The 15245-nt window shown below is 40.8% G+C and overlaps 1 protein-coding gene across 4 annotated transcripts in view; it reads left to right on the forward strand.

The window, feature by feature from the left end:
• Window positions 1-525: 525 nt before the first annotated feature.
• Window positions 526-15245, forward strand: part of LOC115215013 (mediator of DNA damage checkpoint protein 1) — a 52916-nt gene continuing 38196 nt past the window's right edge. Inside the window, exons 1-5 of one of the 4 annotated variants that reach the window (XM_036505635.1) lie at window positions 526-1562; window positions 4334-4419; window positions 5877-5940; window positions 9298-9353; window positions 15147-15239. In XM_036505635.1, the coding sequence (XP_036361528.1) occupies window positions 4348-4419; window positions 5877-5940; window positions 9298-9353; window positions 15147-15239 (285 nt within the window). In that variant the 5' untranslated portion in view covers window positions 526-1562; window positions 4334-4347. Of the gene's footprint in view, window positions 1563-2117; window positions 2355-4331; window positions 4420-5876; window positions 5941-9297; window positions 9354-15146; window positions 15240-15245 lie in introns of those variants that run through there. The other 3 variants (XM_036505634.1, XM_029784129.2, XM_029784128.2) reach the window with 3 other exon arrangements.

The following is a 15245-nucleotide window of genomic DNA, read 5'->3' on the forward strand; positions in this document are numbered from 1 at the left end:
TGACACATAAGAGGAAGAGATAGGAAATTCTCTCTGTTATATAGACTATGGTCAGCAAAGGCCTAACTTTCCTTGACCAGCACAGGTCCTAGGGGGTCGAGTGTTTCCTCATCAATCATCTGGTGTGGAGATGATTTCCTGCTCGTTTTGGCAAGCAACAAGCAGTTGGATTTAGTTTCAAATCTCAGGCAGGGTCAAGCTAGATCTCTACATGTGTTTCAATCCACAATATACATGGTATTCTGGGAGGTGAGAATGCAAAACGTTGTGATGAGTTAGTGTTTCTATATTTAATGCAACAAACATTTAAAAACTATTTGGAAATAATTGTGCAATGAGAAAACATCAAAACTATTTATTTGCAGATATTTTTTAATAATTATTGTATCAAGTGCAGAAGACAACTCCGGACCTGTTTTAGTCTTATATGAATCTTAAGCGAAACATAGACTTCACTTACTTTGTTGAAATTGTGATGAAAGAATCTTTGAGATGATGTACAATATTGTACACGAGCAAGTATAAGATTTACGTTTAGATAATGTGACTGCGTATGACTTTATACTGCATCCAGTCGAGGGACTCTGGTTCGGAGTTTAAGGGTTTTGAAGAGTGTGGAATCATCTATCAGCCATTATTATTCCCAGGTCTTCTCTGAGCCGGAAAAGTAGCACCTGTCAAGGTCCCAGTTACATGTTAAATAACATATAACTTACCCGAGCCAGGGTACGTTGAAATCACAGGATGCGGCATGGTGGATGTGAACTATTTTGACAAATGAACTTATTGAAACAATGGCGAATATCTCTGTTCCGAGAAAGTCGACCGACCTAGATGGTAGATGATGGATGAGAGAATATATGACCGAAAGATCAGTTAGTTAACATCTTCAAGAGATCACTCATAAGCTTAATCTATCTTAAGATGTAATACAATTGCTTGCTGACTGGCGTTTTGGTACCCACAAGTAGGTGATCAGTTTCCACCAGAAAACGCAGTACCCATTCACGGCTATTTTGTAAACTGAAGCAGGTAGAATCGAATTTCCAGTTACACGCTGTATTTAATTTACAACGAATTAGAACCCAAGTGTCATGACTTTGTGACCCATTATCGTATTTTCTGTGTCATACAATTACATACTCTGATCCCGAAATGCATAATACTAGCAACAAATTTTAATTGATGACCCGTAATTTAATAGTTCAATACCTTATTCACCACATTATACGACATACAAAATCATTATCCATAATTCCTAGTTGTGGATGCAGTCGTGAAACATTAATTTCTCAACAAACTTAATCAAAGATCCGGTTTCCATTCCCATGTGGAACTAATACTAGAAATGCTTGTAAAAAAAAAATTCCTTATTACAAAATCAAAGTCAACATATCAATATCCACAATCATTATTAATCCCATTTTCGAAAACAACTAAATTTATTGCAGCTACCCGGAATAAAGTTCAATGTTTGACTTTTATTCTAGCACCGTTTGAAATGCGCGGGAGTCGAGAAAGTAAATGACGCAGTTTACAAGTTTTCAAGGATTTGAATAAAGGTAAGTTTATTGCCTCATCCTTCTTAAAACCTGTCTATTTAAAATATATACACATATATATATATATACACACACACATATATATATACACACATATATATATATCTGTATGTGTGTACGTATATGTATATCTGTGTACAAACTTTCGTGTCTGGTCTTCGTTTATTTTTAAAATTAGCCTAAAACTAAAAATTCCTCTCATGTTTTATAAGATTCACAATAAATATTGATTTCTAAGGTGAGCACGAAGCCTCACAGTGTGAGTGATGGATGAGTATAATCGATTTAAATTGCCTCCAGTCTCTTAATAAATATCGATAATTGATCCATGTACCCAGTCCAATATGTATAATTTTCTTATTTGAAATGATAGAAAGTGTTATAAAAACAATATATATGCGTGTGTGAATATAAATATATGTGTATGTTTGTAAGATAGACATTATGTAGTGTTTTACGTTCTTAACGATTTGGTGTTACATCATATCGACTGTAAATCTAAAGTGTAAAGAGAAGCTCGATACAAATATATAAATGACGCAATTTCATGTTTCATGAATACAGTGTCCGTTATTTTCATAAATAGTTGTTGTTTAGGCCTCGGTCAGTTCTGATCGATGAAAGTGGTTGCTGCATATACCAAAAGCGAAAGAAATTCTCAGAAAAATAATCCCAATTATCTCTAAATGAGTTGCCAATCAAAAGAGGATGGAGAGAAACCATGAGCCACGTTTGTTTATTTTCCCGAATCAAACATGATAAAATCCATCCAGACAAATTAGTACTATTCCTGTAAGTAACGATTATTTGGGTATTTGTTTGGGTACAGAATGCAAAGCTGTCGAGCTGGCAAAATCGTTAGCACGCCGGACACAATACTTAGCGGCATTTCTTCTGTTCTTACTCTCTGAGTTCGAATTCCACCGAGGTTGATTTTCATTTCCTTTCGTCCTTTCGGGGCTGGTAAAATAATAACCAGTTGAGCGTTGGGGTCAGTGTAATCGATTTAACCACTTCCCCATAATTTCAGGCCTTGTGCCTATACCAGAAAGGATTATGATAGTAAAACGTACTGCATCATTTTAAGTTCTGTTGCGATCATCCTGTTATCATTTGGCATGTCATTCTACAAACAAGGGACCTCTATTTGGTCGCCTGGTCTGCTAGAAATAACAGCCAAATTTCATCACCCCATACCTTGCATGCCTGCAAACAGTATCTGAGTCTGAATGTGCTAGGTTTCTGTAAGAAGCCTGCAAAACTTTAAGTCACATTGAGCCGCATCAAACTATCTTAAATTGTAATAATGTATGCATATATATCATCAAACGCTATATTACTGGTTATGGTATATAACTGGTCTGAATGTTACTCGCTCGACAGTATTGATGACTCTTCGGATGTGCTGGTCAGAAGTTCATAGTCTTTTTAATACTGGAGACACATAAACTGTAATTTGGTTTTGTGATGACAAATATGAGTGTAACGAAATTTAGTAAAAAATATTTGCAGGGTTCAAAGGAAGATGAAAGACGGAATTATTCCCCTATGGGTGAAGTTGTCTAGGCTATGTTTGTTTTGTTCTCTTATTCAAAAAGGAACATGACTAGTGTGGGGTTAGTGACAGGAATGGTGTCCAACCTTAAAAATCTGCCTTATTGAAATGCATCTAATCCATACAAGCATGGAAAAATGGTCATTAAAATGAGAATGATGATGATACAGTCTGAGCAAGGATGTGAAACCCTTATTTCACTTTATCAACCCTGAAAGGATAAAAGCAAAGTTGACCTCTGAATTCAAATGCCATTGAGGTCGACTTTGCCTTTCATCCTTTTGGGGTTGATAAAATAAGTACCAGTTAAGTATTGGGGGTCAATGTAATCGACTTACCCTCTCCCCCAAAATTTGCCGGACTTATGCCAAAATTTAAAACCAGTATTTCATTAGAATTAGTTACCTTCTTGAATCATACTGATTTATAAGGGCTGGTTTCCCAATTTCATGGCCTATATATTCCCCACTTGAATCGGATGCCAGTCTGTAACAGGATTACTCATTTTTGCCAACTGAGTGAGCTGTAGCAGCATGAAATGAAGTGTTTTGCTCAAGGTCACAATGCATTACCTGGTTCAAAAATCGAAACCACAATCTTACGATCATGAGCCCTTGAGCTCATGAGGACAGACCTTCACCTAGTTTCCATGGTGTATAAGTGACTAAGATTACAACACTCCCCGCTGAATGGGACGCTGGTCCTTCATGGGGTTAACTTACTATCTTTTGCTGGAAATCATTTATGGCTAAGTGGACTGGAGCAACATGAAATGAAATGTTTTGTTTGAGAACACAACACACCACCTGTTCCAGGAATTGAAAGTGTGACCTTACAATTGTGAGTGTAACGCTCTAACCACCAGACCACATACCTTCACACCTTCTTGAAACACTGACTCTATTCTTTAATATACTATGGATAAACTTTTGCAAATTAATAGGAAGTATCGAGGCTCGTTTTGGTATTTCTTACAGCCTTGGTTTCTCTTTCTGATTTTTCAGAAGACTTTAATATCATCATCATCAACGTCCGCTTTCCATGCTATCATGGGTTGGACGATTTGACTGAGGACTGGTGAACCAGATGGCTGCACCAGACTCCAAAGTTTTGTTATTTCGGAATGTACTTTTGGAGCAAGAATTTTGCTTTCTTTTAGTTATTCATTTGAGTGATTTGAGATATCTTTGTGCATTAATTGTTTTTATTTTTCCAGAAAATAGCTTCAAAATGGACCTGGACATTACACAAGCTATCACTTTCAGTGATGTAGAAGATGATGCTGAGAAAATTAAACTTCCGGTTAGTAATTGACAGTTTTCTCTTGAGACCTGTAGAATATTATGAGGAGTTAAATAAACTGAGTCCTTACAGTACAGTATTTGGCAAATATTTATTATTGATAAGAGTGAGATGTGGTGTCTGAGGGAGAAAGGGATGGCAATTTTGAGGACCAAGAGAGCAATGTGAGATGTGAAACTATTGGATAAAAGGAGGGCTGAAAACTTGGAGGTGCTGGAGTTAAAGGAATCAGTGGAACAGCTGGCAAGGGCGAATGGTGTGCAGTGGTATGGACATGTGTTGGGGAGGGATGAGGATCATGTTCTGAGGAAAGTGCTTGAGTTTAGAGTGAATGAACCTTGAAAGAGAGGTTGGCCAAGGGGGACAGGTGGAGGAGGAGATTGGGAGGGTTGGCTTGAGGAGGGAGGATGCTCAGAACTGGGCAAGATGGTGTGAGAGCAGTTGCTGTAGGAGTGAAGTAGATCCAGCCACCCCAGTTAACGGGGACAAACTCGGATTCAAAATATTGGACAAGAGAAAGAAAGGTCATTTTGTAACCTCATGTTTCAAGGTTCAATCCTACAGTGTTTTGCCTTGGGTATCCTCTGTCCTAACCTCAGGCTAACTAATGCCTTGTGTGTGAAATTCGGTAGAGAGAAACTGCATGTGTGTGTGTGAGTTATGTAAGATGTAAAACATCGTCAAGGGAATCAATAAACTACTTTCAAACAAAGATACTTTGTGGTATTAGTTCTGACCTTCTTGCACAGATGCTCCTTTACTCTTTTGCTTGTTTCAGTCATTTAACAGCGGCCATGCTGGAGCACCGCCTGTAGTCAAGCAAATCGACCCCAGGACTTATTCCTTGTAAGCCTAGTACTTATTCTATTGGTCTCTTTTGCCAAACCGCTAAGTTACGGGGATGTAGACACACCAGCATTCGTTGTCAAGCGATGGGTGGGGGGCAAACACATACATATATACGACAGGCTTCTTTCAGTTTCCGTCTACCAAATCCACTCAAGGCTTTGGTTGGCCCGAAGCTATAATAGAAGGCACTTGCCCAAGGTGCCACGCAGTGGGACTGAACCCGGAACCATGTGGTTCGTAAGCAAGCTACTTACCACACAGCCACTCCTACGCCTTTGTGACCTTTATTGTCATAAATGCCATGAAACTGTGATTAATGATACTGTTGTTCAAAAAATGCAACAGAAATTTAAATAACACCAATGATGACTTTTGGGAACCGGAGCCTGATTAGAAAAACTTCTTTTTTATGAAAAATGCATAAAGACTGTAATTCCATTCGGGAAATGCATTAAATGCTCCAAGATTGCGATAGAAAAGATGTATTTGCCTCAACAGGTAAATTTAAGGATTATCTAATACGTTCATTTACAGAATTTACTAATTTAGGTGGTAGTTCTTGTTTATATGACTATGTTCTTCATACACTTACCTTTGCCCTTTTTCAGGTGGCACATCTGACAATCCTGAATCATCAAACTTTGAAAAATAAAACGTTTCCTATTTTCAGAGGTAAAGTTTCTCTAGATATTTGTTTTATTGTTTACCTTTTACTTCTTTTTTTTTTTTGTAAATTTTGTCCCTGCTGCTTCTTAGATATCATTATACATTCATCACACCTCATCCCAATCTTCAAAGTTCAGTCTTTTAGCTGTAAAATTAAATTTCTCAGGTTATTCCAGTAATGATATTAGATATCTAACCAAAAATAAATAGACGTGGTATTTTATGCAAGTCATGTTACCTCAATAAACTTGACATTTCTCAACAGAAAATAGTTTCAAACGTGACATTGTCATCACCTTCATGAGATTCAGATCTTATGGCCAACTTTCATCATGTTTTTTCCATATCTTCTTCAGTTTCCTTCCCTGCAGAATTGCTTCCCGCTACTTTACTCAACTGTCACTTTCTGTATGCATCACATATTCATACCACTCAGTTTTCTCTGTTGCACATAACTGCTGATTTCTTTTATACCAATTTCACATAGCAGCCCCAGCCCATCCAAAGAAACTTGGATCGCAGAACGGCCTGCTGTGCTTACCTTGGATCGTAGGGCGACCTACTGAGTCAAGTACATCAACATCAAAATAAAAAATCAAATGGAAATTTTAGTTGTGATACCTGTACTGGTGGCACATAAAAAGCACCATCCAAACGTGGCCGATGCCAGCGCCGCCTTGACTGGCTTCCATGCCGGTGGCACGTAAAAAGCACCCACTGCACTCAAAGACTGGTTGGCGTTAGGAAGGGCATCCAGCTGTAGAAACACTGCTAGATCAGATTGGAGCCTGGTGCAGCCTCCTGGCTTCCCAGACCCCTTTGAACCGTCCAACCCATGCTAGCATGGAAAACAGATGTTAAACGATGATGATGACGACGATCGTGCACACTAATATTACACATCGGTGGTGCATACTTGCTTCATTTCTTTGCTGCCTTCATACATCCTCTACATCCAGTGCTTAAGTTTTCTACCATGTAACATTTCACTTTGACTACAGGCCTTGTACAGTCTGCTCCTCACTTGGACAGAGAAACTTTTGTTACTAACAAAGGTAATAGCTACCTGAACATTTTCCACCATGTTCTAACTCTGGTTACTAAGCTTTTTGAACACCTATCTACTGCAGTGGAGATTAAATCACTGAGGTAGCAGAAGCTGTTGATTACTTCTAAGGAACCTTCCAGACATTTGAAAGAATGCTCTTACTTCTGTACATCTACATTGAAGTTCTTTGTCAGTCTACCTGTGAGCCCACTACACCTGTTGTGCACTCATAGTTTACACTATATTCACAGATTTGAACTCCTAGGTCTCCTTTGCTGCATATCAAACAGGGCATCTTTACAGATGGTAGTATGGTTCTGTGCTCTGTGCTGCTAAATAAATATTTTTGTCTTTGTTCAGTTTACTTTTAGACATTTTGATTCTAAGTTTTGCTTCCATTTTATATCACTTTGGAATTCTGAACACTTTACACCTTTGAGCCTCTCGTAGCAGAACATTGATAAACTTCTTACTTTTGGTTTCTCCCCTCTATATATATTCCACTCGGCGAGCTGGCAGAAACGTTAGCACGCCGGGCGAAATTCGTAGCCGTATTTCGTCTGTCGTTGCGTTCCGAGTTCAAATTCCGCCGAGGTCGACTTTGCCTTTCATCCTTTCGGGGTCGATAAATTAAGTACCAGTCACGCACTGGGGTCGATGTAATCGACTTAATCCCTTTGTCTGTCCTTGTTTGTCCCCTCTGTGTTTAGCCCCTTGTGGGTAATAAAGAAATATATATATATTCCACTCTTTTCCTTTCTTTTTAGGATTGTCATGTACTCTATTTTCCAGCATACAAGTTGACATAGCATATAGTGTAAACATATAAAGTAAACATTCAAACATTGTCCCTATCTTTCCAAATCCTGCTGCATTTCACATGGAATCTTTGGTCCTCCAAAGTCATCTTAGTGTATAAGCCACCTTACCTTTTTCTTTTAGCTATAAATTTTGGTCTGAAAAGTTTGACTTGTATGTTAGAAAATATGGTATATACATACATATGTGTGTATATATATATACATATGTGTCTGTGTGTATAAGTGGCATTCATGAAATTCACAACCTTTGAGTCAGTTTGTAACATAAGCCAATTAAGATAGTAATTGTAATAGTATTATTATACTGCTTGTGTATATATATATATTAGTTAAATAAAGTTACATGCTCTGGTTTTCATGTTTTTTTATTATTGTATTTGAAAAAAGAAATTTTTTCCAATGTTGAAGTGTGTTAAACATTAAAAAAATATTTTGTAATGTTCATAAAGTTCAATTAGCGCTTTCATACGTTTGTAGTAATCATCAGATTTCAAAATTTATTAACTGACAGCTGAGTTGATTGCTTGACAACTGTAGTTAAATGACTGACTTCTTCCTTTTTATACCTTTTTGAAGGCTCCGACAAGCTGAATTTTTTGAATAAGGTTTTAACCAATCTGCATGCAGCTTAAACATCACGGTTTGCCAGGCGCACTGATGTTACTGGCATATATATATATATATATATGGAAGCACTCCATCGGTTACGACAACGAGGGTTCCGGTTGATCCGAATCAACGGAACAGCCTGCTCGTGAAATTAACGTGTAAGTGGCTGAGCACTCCACAGACACATGTACCCTTAACGTAGTTCTCGGGGATATTCAGCGTGACACAGAGAGTGACAAGGCCAGCCCTTTTGAAATACTGGTACAACAGAAACAGGAAGTAAGAGTGAGAGAAAGTTGTGGTGAAAGAGTACAGCAGGGATCACCACCATCCCCTGCCGGAGCCTCGTGGAGCTTTAGGTGTTTTCGCTCAATAAACACTCACAACGCCCGGTCTGGGAATCGAAACCGCGATCCTATGACCACGAGTCCGCTGCCCTAACCACTGGGCCATTGCGCCTCCTATATATATATATATATATATATATATATATATGTATATGTATGTATGTATAGTGCATGTGACGGTTAGCACAATACATACATGACAAATTCAGATAATTGAATCTATTGAGTAAACTCATTGATAGATGAGCCTCAGTATGGTGACTCAACCTACTAGAAACACCAGCCAGATTTCTCTCAAATTATTCCCTACTATGTTAGGAAAGAAATCCACATGAAGAAATATGGTTGTGGGTTCACTGTGCCTAGGATAAAGACAGGATGGTCACTGCTGGAATACCTTTGATCATACATCTGCTTAATCTGGGCTAACATGAGACTAAACAACAACTTTTACTACAAATTGTTTGTAGAGAATTCATTTTAATTAAAAAAATTTTTCTTTTACTAATTCTTTGTATTTGATTCTGGAAATTTCTAGGAAAGAACATTATTGGCCGACATGAACATTCCTGTGAAGTCTGCATTCCAGTTAAGGTAAAACAGTTTTCATTTAAAGTATTATATCTCTACCTCGCTTGGCAACAGGTGGGGGTTGGCGTCAGGAAAGGCATTCGGCCGTAGAAAACTTGCCACACGCATAGCGCTGTGCATATATGCATACATTTCAATTGTCTTAATGGTTTGATTTGTCTTTTTTTTTTCTCTCTCACCTGTCTTGTTTCTTCATTGGAAATGTTTTCATTCACTGTAATAATACTCGGGGGGGGGGGGTGATGTAGAAATACAACATTCCAATATTTATCCATGTAACTTTTTCACGCTAAGAGTTGCTGAAGCATGGAACAAACTGCCGGCTTCAGTTGTTAGTTGTCGGATCACTGCATCCTTCAAAACTTCTATGCCTCCTGAGATTCGCCAACACTACACCTGATTTTCTCCCCTCCATACACACACAAGCATGTATCTGACTCATACACTGTTCACTTTCCAGACATTTGTACATTATTGCATATACTTTATATGTACTTTCTGACAAGTTGTGGTGCACCTGAGCACTGTATACAATAGTTTCATTATTATTATTATATAGAATCAAAATCAGCTTTTCAAAAGATGTTTATGGAATTTAGCTCATTAGAAGGTCAAAAGCATCTACAATGAGGCATAATTCCTGTGAATTTGAAGTGTTGACTACCAACCATGTAGTCATGAGTTCAAATTTTCATACAGGTGTTGTGTTGGGCCTCTACACAAAGACTCATTTCTCTGCTTGTTTCACTTTGCCTGCATCTACCAAAATAGAATCCAGTGTGAGTAGTAAGAAGGATATTTGCTGTAATAAAAATCTTTTTTTTTGAGATAATCATTAATACAGACATTTAGCATCACAGTTGCTGATTCCAGAAGACGACCTGTCAAGCCAAATGAAATTGTGGTTTTGGCCAATGCCAGTGTTATGTCACTGGCACCCATGTTGGTGGCTCGTAAAAGCACCATTTGAACTTCGGACCTCACGGAGGCAGTGTCAAGTGACGAAGACCTTTGGCAATATACTGTGCTTGAGAAGAAGACCCATCAAGCTAAGTGAAATTGTAGTCATGGCAGATGCTGGTGTTTCGTAGTGACATGTAAAAGACACCCACTACACTCTCGGAGTGGTTGGCATTAGGAAGGGCATCCAGCTGTAGAAACCAGGAAACTGGAACCTGGTGCAGCTCCCCAGCTTATCAGTTTTCAGTCAAACCATCCAACCCATGCCAGTATGGCAAATTAATGTTAAATGATGATGATGCTTGCCTTCTCTTCTTTCATATTATACAGTTTTCAGTTTCCTCATCACCCTTGTTTTAATTCCATTCAACATTATGACTTCTGACATGTTAATAACTGCATTTCTCTTGTCTCCATTCCTCTTCATTTACCACCCTCCTTCACACTCCCATGAATTTACTTAACCACCCATACTATTTCTCTTACATTCACCTCCTTATGATTTGAGGGTGTCATGACACATCTTCACCACCACCACCACCATCCTCTTCATTTTTTTTCCCCCAACTGAAGTAACAATATATCTCCCTACTGCAAGGCATCTGTTCTTGTCCCTCTATCATACTTTTAGCCTCTTATCACCTGCCATAAAGCCTCCCTCAATATTATTCTCCCTCACTCAGTTGCGAGGATCTTGACAGTGCCATGTAAAAGCTCCCATACACTCTGTAAAGTGATTAGCATTAGGAAAGAGATCAAGTCATAGAACCATACCAAAGTATAGGTAAAAGTTTTGTGCAATCCTCTGACTCACCAGCTCCTGTCAAACCATCCAACCTGCACAGGCAAGAACGATTTTGGCTTGATTTTTACAACAGCGCTTAAGGTGGTTCGGTCATGCAGCCCGGCGTCCAGAGGGTGAGCTGATTCACAATGTCCTTCTCCCACCTCCACTTCCCAACTGGCGCAAACGCACGGGCTGGCAGCTGAAGACCTGGGCAACGACGATAAAGGAAGACCTCTCCAAACTCTCAGGTCTGCAGGTGTTTGGTCTGCGCAGATGGAACCGCAAATGGCTCGCTATCTCCAGTGACCTCGCACAGGACCGTCGAGTGTGGGCCGCCATGGTTCGTGATTCCGTCAGGACCAGAGAAGAAGCCGGCTCAACCCGCCCTGGGTGAACGCCGTCACAAGTACAAGTAAGGATGCCCTTCCAAATGCCAGCCACTTTACAGTGTGGATGGGATGCTTTTTACGTGGAATGATCATAAAATCGTGAGTTCGATTCTTGTGGCATGTTGTCATTGCATTATGTTCCATTTCAATGCGCTATGATACCACACTTGCAGCATTCAGTTGCTACACTGACCACTGACCTGGCTCTCTGTTAGTAATGATGACAAGTGTTCCAGTTGATATGGCCAACTCCACAGACAGGCATACCATTAATGTGGTTCTCAGGGAGATTCAGCATGATGTGCCAAATGTGACGAGGCTGGCTCACTGCACTACAAGTACAGCTCATTTTTACTAACTGAATAGACTGGAACAACATGAAACAAAATGTCTTGTTTGAGGACACAGATCTCCACTGGGAATCAAACTCACAACCTTATTATCATGAGCCAAATACATTAACCACTGTGTCATCACTTTCACAATCACAACATGACACTGTGCACCATATATCCATTGCTATGCACCATCACATGTCATTTAGTTCCTACACCAAACTTATTCCACTATCATTTCCTTCATTTAGTCATTTCTTTGATAACATACACAACTAGATTTCCCATACTTGAAATAAATTATCAACTCTTTGCATAAAAAAAAATATTAAATAAAACACCCCACAACATAGACTGGTAGTTAGTGACTTTAGGATCAGGACTAGGAGGACAACCAGAAGACGACAAATATGGAGAAGAAGGATCTGGAAGCTTAAAGATCCTGCAAATGGACAGAGATTTAGGGACATATTACTTGAAGCCTCTGACGAAGTAGAAGGGGATAGAGCATCACAGGGGGTAGAAGACAGCTGGACGTTTCTAAGGGACAACCTGCTGAGAGCCACTGACCAGATCTGTGGCTGGTGCAAAGTCCCCTCTCGACCTAGAATAACGTGGTGGTGGAACAATATTGTAGACAGGGCTATTAGAGAAAAGAGACAGGCTTGGAAGGTCTGGAAAAATGGGGTAGCAGGGAATTGTATCAGACTGCCAAAAGAGAAGCTAGGAGACAGGTTTATTTAGCCAGAGGGGAAGCAGATAAGAAAAAATTTGCCAATGTTCTGCGCCGTGAGGACCAAAACTGGAGGTGTTTCGTGTTGCAAGACAGTGTGTGAGAGAGAATCGTGATGTGGTAGGAGAGAAGTGTGTTCGCATGGAAGATGGTTCACTTGCGCTAAATGAGGATGCAAAGAGAGAGGTTTGGAGATGCCACTATGAAAGGTTGCTGAATGAAGAAAATGAATGGGATAAAGAGAGTCTGCTGCGAATGTTGACCCACAGAGGGACCAGCTATCCGAGTTGATAGTTCTGTGGTAGCTAAGGCAATTAGAAGCATGAAGACAGGGAAAGCCCCAGGCCCATCAGGAATCACTGCAGAGATGCTCAAAATGTCTGGTAGTGTCGGCTATAGCCTAGTCACCCATATAGTTAATCAGGTGATACACAAAGGGGTCATACCCAATGACTGGTGTAGCAGTATAATAGTCAACTGCTACAAAGGTAAAGGTGATGCCCTAGATACAATAACTACAGAGGTATCAAGCTGTTGGACCAGGTGATGAAGGTTATGGAGAGGGTCATAGCCCAACTAATTAGAGAGAGAGTTAGTTTAGATGAGATGCAGTTTGGGTTTGTGCCAGGGAAAAGTACTACTGATGCTATATTCCTGGTAAGGCAGCTGCAGGAGAAATACCTAGCCAAAGATAAGCCCCTGTACCTGGCTTTTGTTGACATGGAGAAAGCCTTCGACAAGGTCCCCCGATCCCTTATCTGGCGGGCAATGAGAAAACTAGGGATAGATGAATGGTTAGTAAGAGCTGTGCGGGCCATGTATAGGGACGCCGCTAGTAGGGTGAGGGTTGGAAATGAGTACAGTGAAGAATTCCGGGTAGAGGTAGGGGTCCACCAAGGCTCAGTACTCAGCCCCCTCCTATTTATCATAGTCCTCCAGGCAATAACGGAGGAATTCAAGACAGGATGCCCTTGGGAGCTCCTCTATGCTGATGACCTTGCTCTAATTGCTGAGTCGCTATCAGAACTGGAGGAGAAGTTTCAGGTGTGGAAACAAGGATTAGAATCGAAGGGCCTCAGAGTCAATCTAGCTAAAACCAAAGTCGTAATCAGTAGGAAGGTAGACAAATCACAAACACCTTCAGGTAGATGGCCCTGCTCGATCTGTAGAAAAGGTGTAGGTAGAAACTCTAAGATGCACCAAGTGTAAGCTATGGACACAAGAGATGCAGCAATGTCAAAGGAAGGCTAACTAGGAAGATGGTTTTTGTATGTGGCAGATGCTCAGGAACAATAAACACTGAAAATGCTCTGAGACCAACTTCCGTCACTTTCCAGGGAGAAAAACTAGAAATAGTTGATAGTTTCCGTTACCTAGGTGACCAAGTCAGCAGTGGGGGCGGGTGTGCTGAAAGTGTAACTGCTAGAGTAAGAATAGCTTGGGCAAAGTTCAGAGAGCTCTTACCTCTGCTGGTGACAAAAGGCCTCTCGCACAGAGTGAAAGGCAGACTGTATGATGCGTGTGTACGAACAGCCATGCTACATGGCAGTGAAACATGAGCCGTGACTGCTGAGGATATGCGTAAGCTCGCTAGAAATGAAGCCAGTATGCTCCGATGGATGTGTAATGCCGGTACTCACACTCGGCAGAGTGTAAGTACCTTGAGAGAAAAGCTGGACCTAAGAAGCATCAGTTGTGGTGTGCAAGAGAGACGTTTGCGCTGGTATGGTCATGTGGCGAGAATGGATGAAGATAGTTGTGTGAAAAAGTGCCACACCCTAGCGGTTGAGGGAACCTGTGGAAGAGGCAGACCCAGGAAAACCTGGGACGAGGTGGTGAAGCACGACCTTCGAACTTTAGGTCTCACTGAGGAAATGACTAGAGACCGAGACCTCTGGAAGTGTGCTGTGCGTGAGAAGACCCGGCAGGACAAGTGAGTCCACAACCCGTGGCCTTCTACATGGGATGGAGCCAGCCTACGTATGCATACCTTCCCTTCTTGGGACACAAAACTCTACTTGTGAAGACGTGTTGAAGCAGCAGTGAGGATCAGAATCGAAATCGATCAATGGAAATTGCGGATGTGCTACCAGTGCCGGTGGCATGTCGAAACTCTGCTTGTGAAGACCCATTGAGGCAAGTGAGGTTCAGAATCGAAATCGATCAATGGAAATCGATCAATGGAAATTGCAGATGTGTTACCAGTGCCGGTGGCATGTAAGAGAACTTTCCGTTTCACGACCGTTGCCAGCACCGCCCCGTTTCGTGTCCGTTGCCAGCCTCGCCTGGCCCTCGTGCCGGTGGCACATAAAAAGTACCATCCGTTCGTGGCCGTTTGCCAGCTCTGTCTGGCACCAGTGCGGATGGCACGTAAAAAGCACCCACTACACTCACGGAGTGGTTGGCGTTAGGAAGGGCATCCAGCCGTAGAAACACTGCCAGATTTGACTGGGCCTGATGAAGCCTTCTGGCTTCACAGACCCCAGTAGAACCGTCCAACCCATGCTAGCATGGAAAACGGACGCTAAATGATGATGATGATGATGAATGTTGTCAGGTTTGTCTATATTTCCGCTATTAATTTTTTTCTAGTCACTGTCCAAGAAACACGCTTGTATAGAAGTCGCAGGCCGTTCCCACTTACTCTATGATATGAGCAGCCGCAATAAGTCTCGGAGAGGAACTGTAAGT

This window comes from Octopus sinensis, linkage group LG8 (assembly GCF_006345805.1).
Source record: "Octopus sinensis linkage group LG8, ASM634580v1, whole genome shotgun sequence".
Taxonomy (NCBI): domain Eukaryota; kingdom Metazoa; phylum Mollusca; class Cephalopoda; order Octopoda; family Octopodidae; genus Octopus; species Octopus sinensis.